This window comes from Berghia stephanieae, chromosome 4 (assembly GCF_034508935.2).
Source record: "Berghia stephanieae isolate SIO BIC M18660-M18661 chromosome 4, UCSD_Bste_1.3, whole genome shotgun sequence".
NCBI classification, from domain to species: Eukaryota; Metazoa; Mollusca; class Gastropoda; order Nudibranchia; family Aeolidiidae; genus Berghia; species Berghia stephanieae.
In genome coordinates this window covers 84,526,443-84,551,339 of record NC_088363.1, presented here as the reverse complement: position 1 = coordinate 84,551,339, position 24,897 = coordinate 84,526,443, and the positions used below count along the sequence as shown (strand labels likewise).

The 24,897-nt window shown below is 36.3% G+C and overlaps 4 protein-coding genes across 15 annotated transcripts in view; 1 reads left to right on the top strand and 3 right to left on the bottom strand.

Moving 5' to 3' along the window:
* LOC144971427 (uncharacterized) overlaps positions 1 to 262 on the bottom strand; it is a 94,839-nt gene extending 94,577 nt beyond the window's left edge. For both annotated transcript variants that reach the window (XM_078912325.1, XM_078912331.1), the window contains exon 1: positions 134 to 262. The gene's annotated coding sequence lies outside the window, so the exon portion shown is untranslated. The remainder of the gene's footprint in view (positions 1 to 133) is intronic.
* The window catches only part of LOC144971429 (UPF0462 protein C4orf33 homolog), a 30,018-nt gene extending 18,386 nt beyond the window's left edge, over positions 1 to 11,632 (top strand). Inside the window, exons 1-6 of one of the 2 annotated variants that reach the window (XM_078912335.1) lie at positions 327 to 440; positions 1,111 to 1,292; positions 3,128 to 3,185; positions 6,431 to 6,482; positions 8,830 to 9,023; positions 10,332 to 11,632. In XM_078912335.1, coding sequence (XP_078768461.1) covers positions 331 to 440; positions 1,111 to 1,292; positions 3,128 to 3,185; positions 6,431 to 6,482; positions 8,830 to 9,023; positions 10,332 to 10,434 — 699 coding nt within the window. In that variant the 5' untranslated portion in view covers positions 327 to 330 and the 3' untranslated portion in view covers positions 10,435 to 11,632. Of the gene's footprint in view, positions 1 to 326; positions 441 to 1,110; positions 1,293 to 3,127; positions 3,186 to 6,430; positions 6,483 to 8,829; positions 9,024 to 10,331 lie in introns of those variants that run through there. The other variant, XM_078912336.1, reaches the window with a different exon arrangement.
* A 1,798-nt stretch (positions 11,633 to 13,430) lies between these two features.
* Positions 13,431 to 23,157, bottom strand: LOC144971426 (uncharacterized). 10 transcript variants are annotated; one of them, XM_078912324.1, is made up of 5 exons: positions 23,021 to 23,157; positions 19,584 to 19,750; positions 18,690 to 18,779; positions 14,520 to 14,615; positions 13,431 to 13,502 (listed from the first exon to the last, which is right to left on the bottom strand). In XM_078912324.1, exons 2-5 carry the CDS (start codon positions 19,723 to 19,725, stop codon positions 13,462 to 13,464), a joined length of 369 nt encoding a protein of 122 aa, XP_078768450.1. In that variant the 5' UTR covers positions 19,726 to 19,750; positions 23,021 to 23,157; the 3' UTR covers positions 13,431 to 13,461. The 10 variants fall into 10 exon arrangements, with proteins under 10 accessions (XP_078768450.1, XP_078768447.1, XP_078768441.1 ...); XM_078912321.1 differs by lacking the exon at positions 23,021 to 23,157 and adding an exon at positions 20,318 to 20,412 and having other exon boundaries at positions 19,584 to 19,831; XM_078912315.1 differs by lacking the exon at positions 23,021 to 23,157 and adding an exon at positions 20,231 to 20,400 and having other exon boundaries at positions 19,584 to 19,970.
* Positions 23,069 to 24,897, bottom strand: part of LOC144971421 (uncharacterized) — a 50,360-nt gene continuing 48,531 nt past the window's right edge. Inside the window, exon 12 of the mRNA XM_078912305.1 lies at positions 23,069 to 23,167. Coding sequence (XP_078768431.1) covers position 23,167 — 1 coding nt within the window. The 3' untranslated portion in view covers positions 23,069 to 23,166. The remainder of the gene's footprint in view (positions 23,168 to 24,897) is intronic.

Sequence of the window (24,897 nt, the reverse complement as noted above, 5' to 3'; positions counted from 1 at the left end):
TTTGTCTGCTATGAGCCATGGAGGTATGTCATAATCGCTATGTACCCGTAAACAAACAATTAACGAACACCATAGTTTGTAATGGAGAAGAAGTGAAATCTATCAACTCGCTAAGTTCAAAGTAAGATCATACCTTTTCGGATTCGAAATGTGTCGCAGGAGATGGGAAATGTAAACCAACAAAATTGAAATTGTTTACAGGTAAGTTTCCGTGATAGCAAGCAGCACAGGTGTGGTTTCCGCTTTGTCAAGAAAGTACACATCATAACAAATATTAATAAGGTGAAACTTGGTGACAACGAATTATTTTCGGGTTATTTGTGTCATGTGATGAATCATGTGACATTATCCTGTCGACTGTTGATACTTGATGATGACTGGACAGGCGATGACGTGAAATTTCAACGCTGTTTTGTGTACTTTGTTACTCTCAGAGCAATGTATGAGCGGACTTTGCTCTTTCATATCTGTATATGTTTAAATAAGAAGAATGCATGTTCCTGCAGTCATTCATCTACCATCAGAATCGACCGTTGCTGACGTGCACAGGCACCGGCATAGGCACTGAGGCACAGCAGATCTCAGATTCTGACTCAGATACGACACAATAACTGTCAGCAGATAGTATAAACGAGATTTTTTATATTTTTTTATCCACTAAGAATGCTCAAAGCGCTTTACAATTACAAGGAGTCCCTGGTCAACAGCAATACGTAGTGGTGACGTGTAGGAACGATATTGCAATTTCTTTCCAACAGAGACAACGCTGTTAACAGCCAGGTACTCATTTTAATCTTAGTACGGCGAGAGAACGCGAGTAAAGAGCCTTTTCCAAGGACTGTGTGCCGTTAGGAGAGGGGCTTGAACCCATGACCTTCCTATTTGAAAGCGAGTGTCATACCACAAGACCTAAAACCAGCTTTATTTGATGTGAAAGACAAAATTATTGATCAATTGGAAGTGATGTTAGAAATTAAAAATAAATGAGCTCAAAAGGAACTTGAGCCTGACAAAGTAACTGGTCTATAGGGGAACAGAATAACAGTATATGAATATGATAAGAAAGAATAAATCATTTTACCTATTTGCTTGTTTGTTTTATTTACCCAGGTCATATTCTATCGAGAAAACATGGGATGGACAATGCTTATGCCACGATCCAGTGAGGATTTCTTTGGGCGAGAGTCAACATGGAGACATCCTCTTAAAAGTCGATGCACCTTTCTTCAACAGTCCAGCTAAACCTATTGGGCCAGCTGGTCAGCCATTCCCACAGCTTTGGGATTATGAAGGTTTGTGATTTTATTACATTTAGATTTATTAGCCTTGCTAGCTGGTGCCTAATAAACATAAGCAAATTCATAAAGGATTTTTTTTTTCTCAACGTGCTTCATGATGTACAAAAAAATTTCCTATGGATGAATAAAGTATTATTATTATTATTATTATTATTATTATTATTATTATTATTATTATTATTATTATTATTATTATTATTATTATTAGTATTATTATTATTATTATTATTATTATTTTTGATTTATTATCTCAATTGGTCATAGTCATATGGAACCAAATTTCCATTTTATGCAATTCCTTTTCAAACACTCTGACATTATTTAATTGTATATTGTCAGGAACTCAAATGTGAAAGACACAATAAGGAGGGACAACATTTTGTGGTCAGTTACAGTTACTATGTACTACTCATTCTCTGATGTCTATTAACCCTTTATTGTGATAAAATGTCAAGACTTTTGGCCTGTTCATCGCTCGCAAAATTTATCTCCCCTATAGAATTTGCATCTACCTTGCTGTAATTGCAATTTCATTATTCTTGTGCTTATATATACATATATTATCATTATTACTATTAGTATTTGTATCAAAGTGGATATTGATGCTTCTATGATTCATGTAACGTATGCATGTATTGCTAATTACAGTTTGGCTCAGACAGCTCATTGCCCAACACCAGACAGCTCATTGCCCAACACCAATACTGCTGTTTTATTAAAGAACACAGTATGTGCTATTTAGTTAACATTGCATATACTGTGTTTTAAAAACCAACGACAGAATAGGCCTTCATTCCATTTCCATTTCACCATCACAGAGGGTCTTTCCTCATTAGGGGGAGGGGGTGTTATGCCCTGGCGATCGTTGCTAGGACATAAACCGAACGAGTTGGGAGCTGACCATATCTTCCCGGGTTGCTAAGCATTTTGAACTCCTCTTTTAGCCAATCAGGGTTCGAACCTGGTGCTATAATATAAGCAAACCGTGGGAAATAAGAGGCAGTTCTTGTAAGTTTCATCCAGTGAACACAATACCGCCAAACAGCGGTCGTGTTTTGTTTTACTTTATATTGTGGTGTTCCTTATTCATGGATGTCAGGAGAAAGACTAGAAGGATGAATGGATAAGTGTCATTCCTATTTGTGTTGTAGATGTAATTTAGTTAATGTAATATATGTACCATGTCTGTAAATCTTGATTTCCTTCAGTTTAATGTTACCATTGTCTGGCCGTAACACACAGACTTTCTCCTTCTTTCCCCTTCCCTCTGATCCGGCTAGGCCCAGTGCAGTGGCCTGATCTTTCTCTCTGAGGGAACTTATCAAAGAGTTCCCTCTGTCTATCTTTCTTAATCTTTTCTTTTGTTGACGTTTCGGGCTATCTGGCTCTACCGACCCTCTCTGGGAGTGGCCCGAATTGTCACAGCTCTTTTATGGGGATGGTCAGTGTCAAATTTTGTCCCCATTAAGTGGCGGGCCGTCCCAATTAAGCGCCTGGGAATCAGAATGAGAATGACTTTTTATATAGCAAAAATTCCGTTCCCAACGAATCGTCCCAATTAAGCGGTGTCCCCAATATCGCTTGGACTATAGTTTGATCCTTTCGAAGACATGAAATCCTATCCTGAAACTAATTGGCAAAATGTTACAATTTCCTGCTGCTTCAATTATTTATTTGTAACCCAAACAACTCCCAAGGGGTCTTTGCTTATTGACCCACTCCAGCTGGTAGCCCAGTAATGTTGTCACCCAAGGGACAGGTTATTAGGTGGTGACCTCTTAACTTATACCAGCTTTTGAATATTATTTTTCAAATTTTTTCTTCAACAGTGGTTGAGGCCTTTTTTTTGAATGACAAGGATCAATATCTGGAAATTGAACTCAGTCCGTAAGTACATTCAAATAAAAGACAAATGGGACCTTACAAAAGTGGCCATCTTAGTGGTTAAGTAAATGATAAATGATGATTCTCATCCAAGTCACAACCAAAATTTAGCTACTTGCTTTGACTCTCTCTCTCTCTCTCTCTCTCTCTCTCTCTCTCTCTCTCTCTCTCTCTCTCTCTCTCTCTCTCTCTCTCTCTCTCTCTCTCTCTCTCTCTTCTCTCTCTCTCTCTCTCTCTCTCTCTCTCTCTCTCTCTCTCTCTCTCTCTCTCTCTCTCTCTCTCTCTCTTCTTCTTCTTCTTCTTCGTCTTGTGGAAACCTCCAATATTGTCGAGGATCACTCCACAGTTTGTAGTGTTTTACATTTTAAACTTGCTAAAACTCTGCACATAATACTAAAACCACATAGATTAAAAAGTCACGTTGTGAACTCCAGCAATCGCGTGAAGGCATGTTGGCAACCGTTTTCAGCCACTTCAGCTGGGAGGCTATTCCATAGTCGGGCAGTGGAAGGGAAAAACGAATACATGTGGGCGTCTGTTTTTGATGTTGGGATGGTTACTCTTGCTGTGTGTCCCCTCGTATTTCTTGTGCCGATATCTTTGATGTCGTTTGGAAGTTTAAGGCACGAATTTTTGTAGTAGATCTTGTGGAACAATTTAAGTTTATCTATCTTTCTTCTCTTTTCCAGAGGTTCAAGGCCAATCCGTTGTGATATTTCAGACGCACTTGAGAAAGGATCGAATGTGTTTGTGATGCGTCTTGCTGTTTTTCTTTGGATGTTTTCTAAGGTGTCGATGTTTTTCTTTGTATATGGGTCCCAAATTGAGCTGCCATACTCCAAAATTGGTCTAACAATAGTTTTAAAAGCAAGGGTTTGAGTTGTGATTGGGCATCTTTTTAAATTGCGGGTGATGTAAGCGCTTGTTTGATTTGCCTTTGAAGCCAGGTGACATATGTGGTCATTCCATTTGAGGTTTTTAGCAAACTCAATGCCAAGGTATTTTGCTGTCTTTACATGTTCCAGGTTTTGACCATGAAGTTGGTATTCAAATGTTATAGGTGCTTTCTTATTTGTGATGGTTAGAACATTGCACTTTGATACGTTAAATTCCATTTGATTTATTGTTTCCCATTCTTGTAATTTAGCTAGATCGTCATTTAGTGTTTTGCAGTCGTCTGTTGTTTATATCTGATTATATAATGCTGTGTCGTCAGCAAAGAGGCGCACTTTTGACCTTATACCTCGTGGAAGATCGTTTATGTACACTAAAAATAGGACGGGCCCAAGGACTGAGCCCTGAGGTACGCCCGATGTCACCATCCCGATAGTGGAAGTCTCGCCGTCGACAAGAACTTGTTGGGTGCGATTGTCCAGAAAAGTTGCAATCCATTGTAAGGTTTTGTTCCTGATACCAACGTCATACAATTTCTGGATTAACCGATGGTGAGGGACCTTGTCGAAGGCCTTGGCAAAGTCCAGTAGTACTAGATCAATTTGACCACCTTTATCAATAGCAGCTGACAGATCATGTGTTAATGATAGAAGTTGAGTTTGACATGAGTGGTGCTTCCTAAATCCGTGCTGTTCATCACAAAAAATACTGTTAGTTTCGAGATATTCAGTTATTGAGGATCTCACTATATGCTCCAACAGTTTGCAGCAAATGCAGGTTAATGAAATTGGACGGTAGTTTTGAGCCCTGCTTCTATCACCTTTCTTGTAGATGGGTTGGACAAGAGCGTGCTTCCAAACAATTGGTATGTCTCCCGTTTCTAGAGAGAGTTTGAACAAATGTGTGAGGGCAGGTGCAAATTCGTTACTCAATATCTTTAAGAGACGGGATGGTATTTTGTCTGGGCCACATGCTTTCTTTGGATCTAGAGTGGCGAGGAGTTTGGAAACGCCCTCTACTGTCACATTGATTTCGGCCATAGTGTTGGAATCATTTTCTTCGCCTTGTAGTTGTTGAGTGGTAATTTTGGTATGAGCTTTTGAAGCAAAAACAGAGCAGAATTGGTTATTAAGTATGTCTGCTTTTTCCTTTGCATCAGAGTATAATACACGATCATGCTCAAGGGGCGCTATACCAACCGAATCGCACCTCCTACTTTTTATAAATTTCCAGAGCTTTTTGTTTGAGTCTTCACTAACAAGTTCCTTAACATGATTATGATAGGCCTTTCTACTCTCTTTTTGTGTTTCTTTTTTCAGTCGGGCATAATTGTACCAGTCTTTCTTACTGTTGGACTTTCTCGCTCTGCTCCATGCCTTTTGTTTCCGTCTAGATAATCGTTTGACGGTGGTGTTTATCCATGGTTGGTGAAATTTCCTTGAGCTTTTCTTCGTTGGTACATGTTTGGTCATCATTTTGTTTAGGTGGTCGTTGATGGCAGTCCAAACATCCTCAGTGCTTTCTAGATGTTGATTAATTATGTTTTCACTAAAAAGACGTGTTTCTGTCCGCATTTCGGCGATATTTGCCTTTTTCCAAATAGTAATAGGGTGTGATTTTTTTGTGATTTTGTTTGCTTTGATAGTGCTTTCCGTGATGAGAATGTCATGGTCACTAATGCCTGGAATGGTTGTACACTTGACAATTAAATTTGGTCGATTTGTGATAAATAAGTCGAGGATATTTGTACCCCTTGTTGGATTTTTGTTTATTTGACTCAGGCCAAAATCTTGCAATTTGTTAATAAATGCTTGGTTTATAAATGAAGGATATTGGTAACTGATTATTTTTTCTTGTTCCCAATTGATATCAGGTAGGTTCAGGTCTCCGCTTAACTCTCTCCCTCTCCCTCTCTCTCTCTCTCTCTCTCTCTCTCTCTCTCTCTCTCTCTCTCTCTCTCTCTCTCTCTCTCTCTCTCTCTCTCTCTCTCCTCTCTCTCTCTCTCTCTCTCTCTCGCTACTGAAGTCTGGTGGTATGACACTCACCCTGTGAACTTCAGGTCCCGGTTTGCGTCTTGCTATGTTGTGTTGTCAAAGAAATTTGTTGAATTATTTTTCTCTTTTTCAGATTGATATTAATTAAGAAGTCTCTATATTAGGCTTTATGAGTGTTTGAATTTTATTCCGATGTTTAGGGGAGGATGCCATTGAATTCCTTTCATCAGTTTTAATGCATACACAATTTGAAGAGTTCATTCAGACCATGTCAACAATTTCCATCTATTCCATTCATAGGATTTTTATTTGTTTGTTTTTCTAATATAATATTCCAGTTTTTCTAATATAATATTCCAGTCATGGACAACATCTCCTTTTGCTGTTGAATGGAAGAAGAAAGATGATCAAGGTAAAACATTGTAATCATTCCTATTAGTATTAGTGACGAATCATATCAAAATAGCATTTGGTCTGATTGGTTTTAATAGCAAAATAGCAATATTATCAGATAATAAATCAAAAGTGTTGTTACTCTTGATGTTCATATATATTAAATAGTGAATTTCATAATGAGTTCAACACTTCGTAACTTTGTATTGGGTATTATTATCCTTAGAGTGAGGGAATGTTAGGTTCTATATCTGTTCATACATTTGTAATCCCTTCATTCCATCTTCATAATTTTTTCTTTCCTTTATATGGGTCTTATTGTAAAATGGCCTTGAAGTCATGCAGTTTAATATAATATGTAAAAATAAAATTAAAATAATAATAATGTTATTATTATTATGTGTAGTAAAATATCGTAACTCTATACTATTCGTGAATAGCATTGATCAGGATGATGCTTGGTTGGTTGTGAAAGTGAAGTACTTGCTGTCAACAGACGTTTCTCCATCTTGAAAACCTAAAAGTGAGAGTTTGTCGAAAATGACGCATATTTACCCATGCCACGCTTGTTTGAATGAAAAATTCTGTTTATACAACTCATGGAAAACGATTGATCATTCATTCATGAATAATAAAATTATTTTCAAGAAAACTAGCCAATCAACAGCGAACAGCAGTTTGAGCAGTATAGTCTATCACAGATATAACCGTGTTCAGGGTTTAGTAGAGGAAATCATGGATAAATCTGTGATCGGGACTGATAGAGTTAAGGGGTTTATTTTCATCATGAATATAAAGATTTCACTTTTTCTCAAAATCTTACTTTTTTTGACAAGCAATCTTACACTCTTATTTCTGTTGTGGTTGGCAGCCCTGCAAAGGTTTATAAATCTGAGAGTTATTTGCATAGACGTGGTAAGGAAATTTATGGGAAGCAATAATATAGGATAATGGCTCTGTGTATAGACTGAAAACAATGGGCTAAGGACTGTGGAACGCCATACAGCAGTTCTTTTTCCTCTTGAGGTGTAGTCGCTAATTTTTACACATTGTTTACATCCTTTTAGATAGGCCTCAAACCAGTCTAATATGTAGTCTCCATTATACTCTCTAATCGTTTTTTTTTTGTTCTTTGAAGCAAGCCCTTCGATTTCAAGTCTGCATTCACTCGCAACGCGCGAACCCAATTAGATTCTGTTTTTGTTTTTTTGTTTTTTAAATTTTTACTCACAAAAATGTATAGTTTCAATGATCTGTGCTTTTCTTACAGTTTTTTAAAGCCAGTGTTAATAGCAACAGGACACGTTTTGCCTCTGTCACTTGTAACCGATGTTTTTTCCTTCTGAATCGAAGCTCTCTCAATCTCACAACAGCTGCATCTTGTTGACGCAATGATGTATCCTAGTAACTAGCAGAGACTAACGAGGAAGGCCGACCCGAGCAAGGAACTAAAACTTGACAAAACTTAGTCTGAAGCTGCTGTGATTTTAGTCTGGTCAGCTCACATAAAAAGAAATTTTTTCAAGTCGTTGACTAAATCAGAGACTAAGCGCTAGTCCGCCTTCATGAAAACGGGCCCAGATAGGTAACAAAACTCTGGTTCTGGTGTTGTGTCATTAACTAAGACACTTTAGTTACATTACTACTCTTGAATCAGGTGTGAATGCCTGGCTACAAGCTGACATTTATATGTGTGGTAGTACAATAGGGACGCCTAGAACATGACCTGTACTGTATGAGATGGATCTATGGTTCTATAAGGTCCACTGGGGGAAGAAAGGTGTTGTAAACTTGTGTCGATTAAGGTCAAGTAAAGCAGAGGCTTAAAAGCAATACAACAAGTTGTAAAAATATGTATTAGGACAGACAAGAGATCTTACATTGACAAATTGACGGACTGAACATTTTAAAGAACTTTTAAATCACCAAATGCCAGACAACCTTCCTAATATACCATATAATGATTCATTAATTGTGAGACACCCAGCAAAGCAGATATAAAAAAAAGCCATCAAGAAACTAAAAATTGAAAATGCAGCTGATCTGAACAATATACAATACTGGCTGAAGCAATAAAAACGGATCTTGTTACATCAACTGAAATCCTCTACCAGCTCAACAATCCAAAGTTGTTTTACTTGCACTCAAATTGAATTCAATTTTGTGATTTGACCTAACAATTCAAATTTCAGCACCATAATATTCACTCTGACATAAAATCAGATTGAGACACCTAGTCAATGAAATTATCTACATTTAGTCACTGTCTTCATATTTAAAGCTTGAATTTGGTTAAAAATGTAAATCATGAATGTTTCCCATATATCTCTGTTTTATTTTAATTTTAAAATGTTTTGTTTTTACAGGACAAGCTCATTCTTAATTTTACTGCCACGATTAAGGGAGATAATTGGACTGGAGAAGCAACGATTCCAAGGGACTATCTCCCATCACATGTCACCAAATTCAATGCATATGCTATCCATGGGGAGGGAGATGCGAGACAATATGAGGCACTGTATCCTGTTACGGAAAAAGTTAAGGGGATGCAACCAGACTTGTAAGCAGTAGAACCAAAATCACAGTAAATTGCATAACGTCTCAGGGGTTAAGAAGGCTCAATCAGCAGAGAACTAGACTCCAAACAAAAGACTGGTTCAAATCTATTTAAAATCATTGTCTCAATCTTACGTATTAAGATATTAAAATAACTCATAACAAGAAATAGAAAACAAATTAATGTGTGTTGACTTTGCACGATGTGATCGCAATATCGTGGGCCTGGCATATAGACTCTCGCCATAATGGAAGATAGCAAGAAAGTTCTATTAGATGAAAACATGAGATCATAATGAAGATAACAAACAGATGAATGGTAGTGTTATTAGGACAATATATGTATACATACAATACATTCCAATCCATACTGTTGCACCTCCAGTACTGACAATAGATGCAACTAACTGACAAGTAAATTTCCCTAACTGTCAGAATTTCTCACATTGTCAGGGAGGGAATTCCATCCACTTATTGTCCTTGGAAGAAAGGACTGAATGTGACTTTGGTAGCCGATTGCAGCATTCCTGTCTTGGTGATCTTTGATTGGGATGTCTGTTTGTCCTAGTATACCTTTAAAAAGATCTTCAGTTTATGTTTGCGTCTTCTCTTTTTCAGTGTTATCCAGTTGCTCTCTGGCATCATGTTTGTTACACTTCTGTCATAGTTGTTATGGACAAATGTGTTAATTTCAGTCTCTCTATAAGAGAATTTCTGGTTTTGGTTACTTATCGGTGTATTAGATAAGTATTCCAAAAGCAAATTATCATAACCATGTATTCCAAAAGCAAATTATCATAACCATGTATTCCAAAAGCAAATTATCATAACCACATATTCCAAAAGCAAATTATCATAACCACATATTCCAAAAGCAAATTATCATAACTACATATTTCAAAAGCAAATTATCATAACCACCAAAACCAGATTCTACTTTGATTTTTTGGATCAAGCTAGGGAAGTTTGTGAAAATCAGATCTAAAGTTGCTTTTTTTGTGTGTTATGGCTAATGGCTTGTTGTAATTTTAAATCTGTTGTTGTGTCAAAAAAAGATCATTAGTTTCTTTGCTGTTATGTACATTATTAAATGTGTCTTCCTTCCAGTTTATATCTGGTAGATTAAAGTCCCCTCCAATAAAGAATGTTAATTTCTTATGTTTGAAGACGTCTTTTTCATCTTTTCACAAATCCCAATATTGTTGTTTAGGTGATTTTATTTAACCTGTTTATACTCACCAGATCCATACCATGTTTTATGTCAGTCAAGATATTTATCAACGTCCTTTCTTGTTTCTATTTTTTCCACCAGCCACCGCCTTGAGTTGTTTCAGCCACTGGATATGAGCACCATACTCAGCAACTACAATCCGTCCCAAGTATCTCCTTTGTGGACATCGCTTCTTCATCAATAATGGAGACATTTTTGAATATGGGATCACTTCACAAGTCATTGCCCAATGAATTTCCAGTCATCATCGACATACAAGAGATATTTAGTTAGGAGTTGTAAAAGTGGAGATGATTAAACAAGACTTTTTTTTGGTCAAATATGTGAAACAGATCCCATTTTAAACACAAAAATAGTCAAAAAAGTCTTAAGTCAGGGTGTGTGTCACTTTCTTTGTTATTAAATTTTTGAATCCAAGATATGGAAATAAAAATTGCCCTTCTTTCCCAAGGGCAATGTCGAGTTACACATCCTCGGAAACTAATAATTATGACTATGTCTAACATACGACACCAATATCACTAACATAATAAATTATTATACAGATATTACTGATGATTGCAGCAGTAAAATCACACTACGCATTTCACTAAGGCAGGAATGCAAGGCACAGAATAGGACATACTTTATATCACCCTGATTGAAAATTATTCGGCTTCTCTAACCGTATACGTATGTTGTTTTTATTTGAATGTATTTTATAAACATTTGAGTGCATTCCTCTTAGTGGAATCTTGTACTTGTTTCTGGATGAAAATTTTAGGTGATCTCAAACTTAGTTCACGGTTGCTCTCTGAATCTACTTCTGTTCTATATTTGAACCCATCCCCTTTGTCTTGCTTTCCTTTAGGTGGTTTTAATTGTAAATCTGGAATTCTTGAATCTCACTCTCTTCCTTTTTGCTGGCACTCATATCACCTAAATATGTCACATGCATGATAAAACTCTTAAAAACAAGGAAACATCGTGGATGTTATGTTTTGTTGTTTTAGATGATCTATTTTTTATCCATTGGAGTGTATTAGTCTTGGTGGGATCCTGTGCTTGTGTCTGGTTAGAACTTTTTGTTTCTCTCACAAGGATAGATTTATCTATGAATGTACTGTTCCTTTGTTTAAAATAATCCCCTTTGTTTCAACTTTTCTCGTGTTCTTTTGACTTAAGATTTATAAACTTTTGACTATTCATTATCTTCCCTGTTACTTTTACTGCTGCTGACGTGACTGAAAAGGGAGAAAAACCTTGTTTTGTTTGCCTAATTTACCTGTTATTTTAATGGAGTGATCATATCGGGTTTAACGGTGCTTTTATTGGGACATTTATATTGTGGAATAAAATGTATATCTCATATCCTCTACAAGGAATGAGTATTCAATAAATAACTTTTTTTTTTGTCGTTGTTGTTGTTGTTCACGTTATTGTTGTTCAAAAATTAATATTACAACTTCAAAAAAGAACAAAACAGAAAACACGGAGCATTTTTGGATCGAAACCCTTCTTCTGTCAATTTCAATCACAATAAATAGGTCACTTTAAATATAGACAGACAGCAAAAAAAAGTCTTGTCGTCAAATATGAAGTCTAAATGTAAACCTATCAAAATCAAACAATGGCATGGTATTCAATGGAAAGGTCATATACATGGACTAAATATCATTTCGCACAAAGAGATAATCCGTCTGACTGTTTCTCTCTCATAAAAAATCACTTGAGGCATCAGAGCTGAGGCAAAAACAAAATGTCTCCTTTCATACAAGGATACAAAGCCGTAATTATTAGGAAAAGCCAATAAAAGATAAAGGGTCATATAGAAAAGGTAGCTTGGATGTGGACCAGTGTGTACTAGAGAACTTCATGATATGGACCCATGAAGAATTTATCGGACCTTGGGCCATTTTCATGAACGTGGACTAGCGCTTAGTCTCCGACTATCTCTGACTTTAGTCAAGGACTTGAAAAAAAATCGGATTTCATGTGAGCTGACTAAGTAAGTCCCAGACTAAAAGCACGGCACTTCGGACTAAGTTTGGACAAGTTTTAGTTATTTGCTGAGGCAGCACTTCATGCTTTAGTCTGAGACTAGTCAGTTACTAGGAGACATCATAGCGTCATAAATATATGTATATTATATATATATATATATATATATATATATATATATATATATATATATTAACACATTGCTTTTGGTTGATCTCTTATTTGATATAAAGCTGCAGGCCATTCTATTATCTTCCTTTTTAATGAGGCTGACATTAGCTAATAGTAACCGTGTTAATACTTGTTAAAACAAATAACAAACAACGAAGAATGTAGAAGGTTGGTAATTTATTTATTTGTTTGTTCGGAATTTAAAACAATTTGACACTTCAGGAACTTTTCTAGGGGTCCAACTTCGTGTAGGTTATCATGTCTGGGGAAGCAAAGGTATGAAAATAATAACTTCTCATAATCCATGTTTTTAAAAAACTTTAATTTATGGAATGCAAACTAGAGTTCGTGATTATCGCAATGTAAGACAATATTGGCAATGATTTAAATTAGATGAAAACCATTTAAGCCAAAACGGCTGAGCCAAAAACATCGATAAACAGAAAATTCTAAATCTTGCATTTATATCCATATTTGTTATTTCAACAGCCTTGGCTATCTGAAAGCAATTATCTCCATAAGAGTAGCGCCCATTTGTAGTATTTACACAACAAAAATTTCTCTTCTTTTAAAAATAGGGTTTGCAGTCAAAATAAAAAAGATTAAGGGAAGGTAATTCTATGACCCACCACATAAACAGTGTGTCTGCGTTCTCTCACCCATGGTAGGGCAGTATGATTGGTCACTTGACGTTGGGAATTGCTATCTGGCTGGCTGTCCAATTGCCAGTCATTTGCGCATACCCACAGACTCCATTACCGTACCGATTTTGATCGTCAATTGCTCAAAATATTTGTCACGATCTGCATTAAGTTCCACATAAATAACAATGTGAAATTGAATGAACGTTTCGGGTTTCCCCTATATCAACAAACAGGATGAATGAAAAACTATAGATGAATGAGATGATGTGGTAATGGCGTTGTTAACAATGGGGAGACACATGGAATTCATTTTGCCAAGTTTAAAGTAGCTGTGGAAAAGTGTGTGTGGGGGGGGGGGGGGGGTAGCAAGTTTATATATTTTTGTCGATTTTTTTAGTGGCTCACTTTGATCGAAGTCATTTAACGGATGTAAATTTACTTACCAAGCAGCAAATATCTGAAAATATAAAAAGAAAAAGAGAGTGAGTGGCAGAAAAAAAAAAAATCTTAGTTTTGATCGAGTGCAGAGTTGATAAATTAATTCCTGTAAAACACTCTAACGATTTAATGATTCAATTCGACAACTACAACGAACGGCTTCAAAATCTAATGTTAGATTATCGACGTGTACTCAATGAAGTGCCGTGTGTAGAATTCTGTTTCCATTCGTTCGTCTCCTAATGCGAGAAGGTGTAGACTATACCATTGTGATTCTGCTTCAGTCGACACGAACGAACAGAGACGGAATTCTGCCTATGCGTGTAATTTGTAATGTCTAAACTCAAATCTTCGGGTAAAACGGGTGTGCACGTAGGGTAAAACTAGGACTGGTTCGGGTCAGAGCGGCTTTGTCAACTGCCTTTCCGGGTCGGTATCAACCCTGATTCCTGGGTCTGAATTTCATGAACGCGGACTAGCGCTTATTCTCCTCAATGTTGTCCACTTCCCCGAGTCACTGGTTCACTCCTCAAGACGGCCAATTCCCATCACTTCGGACGGTTTCGGTGCTTTAGGAAAAATGAAGTTCCCTTCTGGATTCACTCCCCACTGGTGTCTTCCTCCCATATTCCCGGCTTCACTTTCCACTGGTATATACCTCTCTTAGGTACCCCTCGTCTCAGGTTCATTTCCTATTGGTGCCCACCTCCTATAGTTTCTGTATCATTGCCTCTGGTGCCCACCTCCCATAGTCCGGTTTCAATTCTCATCAGTATCCGTCTCCCATAGTCCCAGGTCCTTTTCCCTCTGATATTCTCTTCCCATAGTCCCAGGTTCATTCCTCACTGGTGTACACTTCCCTGCTTTTCTTTGTTTAAAACCAAGCAGCTCGTTGCTGGGCGGACGTGACATCAGACTATTGAATCCTATTTGGGCAGGCCGACCTTTGCTGAGTGAGGAGTTAGGTCGTGTTCCTTTTCTGGTCATTGCAGTTTTGATTTGGGATATTGTTTTTTAAAAAATATCTTTGCCTTACCATTATCAGCACAGATTCCATACTTGTCATAAGTACCATCCTGGCATGTTGAGTTACACAGGAAGAAGCCCAATGGGTTACCATAGCCTTCACAAGCTGGAATCAAACAAGAACACATGGAGTGTGTGGGTGTGTGTGTGTGGGTGGGTGGATGAGAGAGAGGGTATATTTACTAAATTTGACACAATAAGTAAAAGCTACATAGCATAAGTTAGCCCACCAGATTGTAAGTACTTTGTTGGATGGAATTTTTTTTAAAAAGAGGGAAAAAAATCCCCTCTGAAAATTCGAGTCAGGCGTTAATGAGTACCTACCTAACTGATTATAGGTAGTGACGTATAATATATATCATATTATAGGCGGCGAAGGCCTCTATGTACTGTACGATAAAATCTCGAAAATAAAAAAGAAACATGAAAACATGACATACAGATATTAGCGAGAATTGTATTATAAAAATACAATGAAAAACGCGTTAAAAACAGGGACATAAATAGATACATTAGGATTGTATAATAAGTTGAATTATAAGTTGTGATTGTTTATTTAAACATATGATTATGAAACAACATTTCTTGATTTCTAATGATCAAATCTTATAATATCTGTTTAAAAGTTACGTTTTAAAGTCTTTTTTTTTTAAATAATATTTTGAGTCTAATAATCTAATGTTCCCGGCAGTGGCGTGGGGCCATTGGATCGAATGGTGCCAGGCACCGCACCAATCTTTTAAAAAATCATTAACAGCATAATTTAATTATAAATAAAACAGAGATTTTAACTCCACTGTCTTTCGCCAACTCGCCAACAACATACTGCCTTTTTAGTCTCCACTCTATTCAAGATTCCGAGTCACGCACTGCGCCGACTGGTGTGTTGGTGACATCACTGCGCGAAGTAGTGAGAGAGTCAACACGGTGGTGCAAAGCTATCCAAGCTCCAATTAATGCTATATCCATTAGTATCGCGACAGCTGATTGAGCGAGAAACTAGGTCGAATTATACTATCTTCAAATAGCGGAAAGACCCTCGACTTGTGCCAGGATCTGAGAGCTCCACCGTTGGACTGGGGCTAGGCGGGCGGGTCGCTTCGGACTGGGGGGATGCGCCAAATTAGGGTAACTTCGGCCATCCAAAATATTACATTAACTGTCAAAAACACTGATCATTGTCAAGTTTATTTGTAAGCAGCAAAGAAAAACATCATAAAACTTTAAAATATGACATATCAAACCCCCACCGCTTTTTCACGATTATTGAATAAAGTAATTCTTTGCAACGAAGCATTGTGGACGAATTTACCAACATTTTTCTTGCTTGTAGTGCCGAGTTGATGGTTACGTGTGTATGAGTGTTTATTTGTGTGTGTGTGTGTGTGTGTGTGTGTGTGTGTGTGTGTGTGTGTGTGTTTGTGCGTGTGTATTTGTGTCAGTCAGAGAAAGAAAGCGAAGACTGTCAACAGTTATACTTTTGGTGTGTTTTTAGATTTTTAAGTACTTAAGTGGAGTGATTTTTTCTTTGTGACGCTTTAAGATCTGAATCTACCTTTTATGTGTGCAATCATTAATCGTATTCCACTGATTTCCATTATTTGAGATATACTTTGAAGTTTTGTTTTGTTAAACAATGAATTGCAATGAATCAAGTTGACTCTTTACTTCACGGACCGTTTGGGAGATTGACACTAGATGACAAATTAGAAATAAAAAGACTAGTTCCTCACCAACCAACTGATTTTGAATTAACACAGGTGTGGAAATCTCGAAAACGCTCTTTTTCAGTGACATGGTATGACAGGCATGAATGGCTCACAGTTAGTTTAGTCTTTTGTTTTTATTGTCTACTTTTTACAGATACAACAAACACTGACAAATCATAGACATCTATAGGCTATAGTGACCTTAACCATTTCCATCGTATTTCTTAACCTCCTGAACGTTGTTTTAGCACCCTTTTAAAAGAGTGAAATTTTTTTGTTGCGAAATTCAATGAAACAGGAGCGGTTAAATTCATTAATGATTCTGTCAATTCACAAAGCTGAAATAGATGCCATTCCAGATTTCAATAAACACATTATAAAAAGATTTGCAGAGATGAAACATCGCCGTGCCGAATTTTTTTACAAGTACTAAAAGTAAGTGATTTCTGTCATAGGTTTTTTTTCTCTTTTGATTTACATTTATAACATATTGATTGCATTATCTACCAAATCCAATCCTTTAAATGGTGGACAAAGAATAATTACAAAGACCTTTTCATACGGGACTTGTATCTCAGTGTTGTGGCTTGTTGTTTTCGTGAATTATTTGTTTTTGTGAGTTTTGTCCACTCGTAGAAACCATCGACCTCCCCCACCCTTCCATAAAAGAGAGTTTTTAATATGTCGTGCTCTATCCTCTTAACCGTGTTCACTGTATTAGAATTTTTTTTTCTAATCATGGCACCACCATATGCCGTCAATACGCCACGCCGCAGGTTCCCGGACAGGCTGTTCCAAATGATGTCAAGGGTTTGTTAACTGGAAATCCTCAAGACATCACTGCTCGTAAGGAATATAAAAAATGTTGCAATTAGTCAAAGATCTGCTCCGGTATTTTCACAGATCGGGGTACCCAGCAAACGCCATTTAGTTACATGTTATTCCAGAGCTGAATCTATCTTGACCCGCTGGGACAACCAGAGAATAAATAAAAGGCTCCTCCATAAAATAGCAGGCACAAGCCATATTAATATTAACGCCGCCACCAGTCACATCCAAACAGGTAAGAAACTAATTATAATAATTTGAGAAAAGGGCCATGAAGGGATGAGAAACTAACAATAGCCTAACTTTAATTAATTAAAATTTACTATTATTCTTTTGGCTAATTATTTGTTAATTTATTGTGTGAAGCAATTCTGTTTATTTATATTAAAGTATTTTTGCTTTAACGGGGATTGATACTTACCTTCTGAAACTGGGGATTAATACTTACCTTCGGAATCTATCTATCCCTATATAACGTGCCAATAATCTACCACAACTTCTACTACCTATTTCTTCAAACTTAAATTTTACTTACTATCTGTTGAGTTGTCAGGAACTTTAACCCAACTATATCAGGATAAAAGTGGCACCAGACAACCCATGTCTTTGGGGAAACTGTCTGACTCTTATTTTATCTACTCCCACTTGCCACTTCTCCTACATAGACGCGACAATAACGTGGTTCAACCCCTCTTCGACAAAAATTTCACAACTAACATCGGACACAAATTTCTGAAACTGATAGACACCTGTTTTCCACATGACCACAGGCTACACAAAATACTGAACAGAAACACCATAAAGGTCAGCTACGCCTGCATGAACAACATCGGTGGCATAATTAAAGCACATAAAAGACACACCCGAAATGTTCATAAGCAACAAAACACCAAACCAATAAAGCAGTGCAACTGCTGAAATAAATGCAAGTGACCTCTTCGGGGAAATTGCCTCGAATCGAACATAATATACAAAGCAACCGTCACACTCACACCAACACAAGCAAGCAGGAAACTTACATCAGACTGACAGAGGGCCATTTCAAAACCCACTATATAATCAACACACTCGTCCTTCAAACACAACAGAAAAAGAACATCCACAACTCTTAGTGAACACGTCTGGAAATTAAAAGATTCCAACACCAACCATAATGGGACATGGGACATCATCTCAAAGCAAAAAAAAAAAAACTATTTAGTAAAAACAAAAAGATGCAATCTGTGTCTGGAGGAAAAATTCCACATAGTTAAGAACCCGCAAAAGGCTACACTAACAGAAAATAGAAATATTTAACACGTACCCACACAGAAAAAAACACCTGCTATCATCAGTCTGCTATTCGCCTCAATAACATCACACAACAAGAATGTCCATACTTCCAAATCGCTGCCTGTTTAAATTGGCGTTGTTAATCTTAAGGATCGAATCAAATTGTTTTTAAAAAATGTATATGACCATTTTAAAATCGATCTAAATGACACCAATCTCAACGTCTCGCATTAGACGGATAGCAATGTTAACGAATTGGGTCATTTTTATAGCAGACAGTTGGTCTGCTTTTCCTTGTTGTTGATAAATACACAGACGCACATATTTACTCTTCTCTTTTATTAATTATTAAAGAAATTAAAAAAACTTACGGTAAGCCAAGCAAGCAGGCTTTCCGAGAATCTCTTTAGTCATTGAGCGACTCAGGGCCGAGCAATATGCAGACTCTTTCTTGGCGCAACCTAATGACAAAGCAATGATTACATTCGAATGGTTTGAATGGTTAAGGGAATGTTATTGTTATGAACCCGATGATGATGATGATGACGATGATGATTATTATGATGACGATGGTGATGATGATTATAATAATAATAATAATAATAATAATAATAATAATAATAATAATAATAATAATAATAATAATAATAATAATAATAATAATAATAACAATAATAATAATAATAATAATAATAATAATGACGATAATAATAATAATAATAATAATAATGATGATGATAATGATAATAATGATGATAATAATAATAATAATAATAATAATCGTAATAACAATAATAATAATAATAATAATAATAATAATAATAATAATAATATTAATAATAATAATAGTAATAAATAATATTAATAATGATAATGATAATAATAATAATATCGGTAATAATAATAATAATGATAATGATAATAATATTATCGGTAATAATAATAATAATAATAATAATAATAATAATAATAATAATAATAATAATAATAATAATAATAATAATTATTATAATAATAATAATAATAACAATAATAATAATAATGATAATATTTATAATGATAATGATAATAATAATAATAATAATAATAATAATAATAATAATAATAATAATAATAATAATAATAATACCGATGATGATGATGGTGGTGATGATGATGATGATGATGATGATGATGATGATGATGATGATATGATGATAATGAAGTTGATAAGTATAGTGGCATTTAACGATACAGCATGCTATAACTCATCGCAAATCCCTTACCGAAACGGATAAAGTTATTCCTTCTCCAAGCACACACCCCTTCAGGCAATGCCGGTTCCAATTTGGAACTGTCTCGTCTTGGGCTGATCGACTCGTAATCCTCCTTCGAGATATGTTCATGTGATTTGCCACCACTATCCATTTGTTGGGCTGTCCCGTATCCATTTCTTATCAGAACAAGAGCGGTTGTGAGGAGAATATAATGCAAACAGTTCGACAAAGTCATTTCTCCAGTATTGATCTTAAAACTGTTTCAGTTGAATTTTTATTTAAAAATTGAATGAGTTAAGTGGTTTGAAATAGAACGTGTTTTCTAATGGCTTCAACTCTCCGAAAATTGTAGAAAAGAAATAATTAGTCCAGCACGACGTGCACCTATTTGCAGGTCTGATAATCCATTTTTTTATAGTTTCATTGTTGTAATGGAAATATTCTCAAACCGACGCAAACAATCGTCCATTAATTACAATGTTGAATCAGGTCTATCATTTCGTTCGGTTATCAGACCTGCATATATGTGCACATCGGAAATAAAAAAAAAGAATTAAAAAATTGGGTTTTTTTTTCTTTACAAGCCTGTTTGGAATTGGAAAATGTTTTTTTTTTTTTTTTTTTGGGCAATATTTCTAATTGAAATTTGACACGACCTTAGCCTCGGATTAAATGTATCCTCATGTGAAAACCTCTAATTATGATGGTCTATAAAACAACAATGTTAATAACAAGCACACTACACAACATCCTTGCTTTGTTGACAACTATACGTTTCACATCCGCTTCAAAGGCCTGTACCACCGGTGCATAGTGGATCTTTTCTGCTTGATTACAATCATAATGACCTTTGAATATTATGAAGAAAAGAGAGACAACTCCGTTGTAAACTGACAAAACGCTTTTTAGAAAGTAAAAAATGGCCAAAAAACTTTTATTTAAAAATGGATTAATTAAAGTGAAGCCACAAAGACCCGTGCAGAGACTTATTTAGAATTGTCAAGTTTGAGACATTTAGGAAAACTGAGGTCATCTTAATCGAGAAATTTGAAGGACAAGTTGTCTGACAGTCTGACCAAAACGAGAGGAAAGGAAATGTTTTGCCAGTGTGCGACAGATTGTGATAGCCAATCGTGATTGACCAAGCGTGGCTTACAATGTCATCTAGATAGCAACAAGAAGTGTGCAAAATTATATATTATGGGTAATCTCCTTTACCCCTTCCCCTCATCCTTCCATTGATGGTCATTATATCAGTAATGATGATGGTGATGGTGACGACGACGACGACGACGATGATGATGATGATGATGATGATGATGATGATGATAATAATAATAATAATAATAATATGCTCCGTGGTATACCTCCGACATTAAAGAAGCTAAAACGAAGTGTCAGGCTGCAGAAAGACTGCTGAAAACAACACATTTCGCGGTTGGAAGTAAGACAACAATAAGAAAGGCAAAGACCTCATATTTTCTTTCAAATTTCGAAACTTCAAAATCCTGCAAACACTTATTTGTCATCTGTAATGATCTACTTGGACGTGGAAGATGCACTTCATTACCATCTACAACCAACGAAAGAGACTTGCCAAACAAATTCGTCAACTTTTTTCAAGACAAACCCCATAGCATTCGATCAGAACTAGATTAGCATGGACCATCTTTAGATACAGATACATTGTGGTCCTTGTGGTGCCCTTTTAGACAAGTTTAACCTAGTTTTATAAAAGATTTGATTTTAAAAAAAGCCCCCATTAAATCCTGCGACCTTGATCCCTTACCATCACAGCTTTTGGCCAGCTCCATCAATACATTATTACCACCCATTACATCAATCATAAATACATCCCTACTGACTGGCGAAGTTCCATCGTGTTGTAAAAGTGCCCTCGTCAAATCGCCACTGAAGAAACCATCACTGGACCACAATGTATTAAACACTGTATCAAATTTACATTTTTGTCAAAACTTTAGGAGAAGGTAGTTCTTACACAATTATCTTAAGAACAACGGTTTGGAATAAGCTTTCCAGTCAGCCTACAGTCAGCAACACAGTACTGAAAAGGCGCTTCTTAAAATTTTTAATGACTTATTATTGCTGACAATATCATTGCGGCTATGTGGTCTTGTGGTATGACACTGGCTTTTGGATCGGAAGGTCCTGGATTCGAGCCTCGCTCGGCGCATAGTTATAGACTCTCTACTCACTTTCTCTCATCGAACTCGGGTGTAAAATGAGTACCTGGCCGTTAACAGCGTTGTCTCAGCTCTGTCCGAAAAAATTGTAACATCGCCTATCAGGCGTCATGTCCCGTCCTAAATGTTAAATGTTGCTGTTGGCCAGGGGCCCCTTGTAAAGCACTTTGAGCACATTTAGTGAATTTTGCGCTATATAAAAGCTAATTTTTTAAAGCTCATCAATGCGTTATGATTTTTAGATCTTTCAGCTGCCTTTGACACCATTCTAGAAAATACGTTCGGCGTAAAAAGAATTGATGGTTTACTTCACATTTACAGGATTGATGGCAGACTGACGTGGTCAATGGTGTTCAGTCAGAACAAGTTTTACTAACATTTCAAGTGCCACAAGGCTCTGTTCTTGGCCCTCCTTTTAACTATATATATGACTTACAAACTTAAGGCCTTTCGCTTCCTAATCATCCGATCGGGACGCCCCGGCTGCCTCTCTAATCATCTGTGTCAGTTCCCGGTCTTTTGCTGTGGGGGATGCTAATTTCATTATGTCTTCCTTTGATTTTAATTCTTTGTTATTTTGAAGGCGTTTCAGGTCTCTATTGAGAACAGTGTGAATTGACGTGGGTGGTCTACCTTGATATTTCTTGTGTCCAGATGGGATGAAAAAGTGTTCATGGCTCTATTGGCTGGGCTGGTATATTTTCATCTCTTCTGAGTAGATGCCCAAAAAGCCGCCATGTATTTTTTATGTTTTTGTTTTCAAGGGTTTACGGCGCTTGCAACACATTTAGGTTATATCAGCGCCAGTAAAAAGGAAGAAAATGGGATAGTAACAAGTTCTAGAATTACAATTAAAGCACACAAGAAAAAGTAAGACATAGGGGAACTGGGAACAAAAAGGGATCAGATGTAGATTCCAAAATCATACCACCAACTTAGCTTGAGATCACCTATAAGTCTCATCTGGACACAAGCACAAAATCCAACAAAGAGGAAACACTCAAATGGTTACAGTATACATTCAAAATAACAAATATAATAATACATAACAGAGAGATGATTTACAAGGAAAACAATATCATCTCCCAAAACAATAACTATTATGCATTTGACTGTTTCCCTCCCAACAAGGACTCCGGCCAGGCAAGGACAAAACCAAGTCATCTCATTCCAAGACAAAGACAGAAAGCATGTTGGAAAACAGATATAAGGGGATAGAAGACACAGTATGTACCTCCTTACCCACTATGGGAGAAAAAGCCGCCATCTCGCCTCCACAGTAAGTGCCACTCTGCCCACTATGGGAGGCCAGGAACCCCACCCAGGCATCTAGTCAAGACCACGCTAAATATCACTTGATTGTTGTTACAAGACGAGAGTCAAGAGATTCTGTAAGAAGAAATTTTGTTCAACTTGTTTTTATGTCGACACCTAACCAAAGAAAAAAAATCCAAAAAACCCCACAAAATAAAGGAGGAACTCACAAAGTGAAATAAAAAAAATTTAATACTGTATACTGGATTCTTTCAAAATATATATTTAAAAATAACATATATGGTTTGAATTTTTTTTTAACAAACGATTTTCGTAAAAAGATAAAAACATGTTGAAATCGCATAAAAATTGTGACAATGACAATAATGCGACTGATAAAATGTTCTAAATTACAATAAAGATAGCTTTTTATTATTTTCAGTGATGTTATGTATATATTCAATTGTCTTTTTAACAAGAAATCATGAGGATTTACATAAATGCCTTTTTACGGGCTCGAATAACAATTATAAAGAATTAAAAGAACAGAACAATGAAGTTGAAGTTGTAATCTGAATCTATTAAGTATAGGCACCGGGATAGAATGATTTATCAGCATGGTCTATATTTCCTACCTAGATGGAATTGAACTCAATTAGCCTTTGCGCTATGTGGCTTTGTTTGTTTGTTTTTAATGGTTTTATCGCGCTTGCAACACATTAAGGTCATATCAGCACCAGTAAAAAGGAAGAAAATGGGATAGTAAAAAGTTCTGGAATTAAAATTAAAGCACCCAAGAAAGGTAAGACAAAGGGGAATTGGTTCAAATAGGAAACAGATGTAGATTCAAGAGCACACTATCAAAGTACTTTGTTTGAGATCACCTTAAAGTCTCTTCCATAGACAAGCACAGGTCCCCACTAAGTCAAAGAGAAACACACTCAAATGTTTACAAATCATATATGTTTTGTTTGTTTTTAAGGGTTTTACGGCGCTTGCAACACATTAAGGTTATATCAGCGCCAGTAAAAAGAAAGAAAATGGGATAGTAAAAAGTTATAGAATTACAATAAAGCATCCGAGAAAAAGGGAAGACAAAGGGGAATTGGTTCAAAAAAGAAACAGGTGTAGATTCCAAAAGCACACTATCAAAGTACTTAGTTTGAGATCACTAAAAGTCATCATCCATGACACAAAGCAAGTCCAACTAAGAGATACAATCAAATGTTTACCAATCAATAATAATAATGTGTAAACTAAACTAATACAATGCATAACAACGAGAATGTTTACAAGAGAAAAATATCATCTCCCAAACTATAACTATACATTCGACTGTTCACCTCAGCCAAGGACTCGACCAGTCAGGACAAAACAGCAATCTCATTCCAAGACAAGACAGAAGCATTGGAAACAATAACGGGGTAAAAGACACGCAAGTACTCCTGCCCGCTATGGGAGGTAGGAACCCCACCCAGGGATAAAACTAAGTAATCTCATTCCAAGACAAAGATAGAAAGCATGTTGGAAAACCGATACAGGGGGATTGAAGACACGGCAAGTACCTCCCTGCCCACTATGGGAGGTAGGAACCCCACCCAGTGGGACAAATAGGGATCAGATGTAGATTCCAAGAGCATACTACCAATGTACTTAGTTTGAGATCACTTATAAGTCTCATTCGGACAATAACACAAAATCCAACAAAGAGGAATACACTCAAATGCTTACATTATACATTCAAAATAACAAATATAATAAAACATAACAGAGAGAAGATGCATTTGACTGTTTCCCTCCCAGCCAAGGACTCCAACCAAGGCCAGGACAAAACCAAGTAATCTCATTCCAAGAAGTGTACAAAA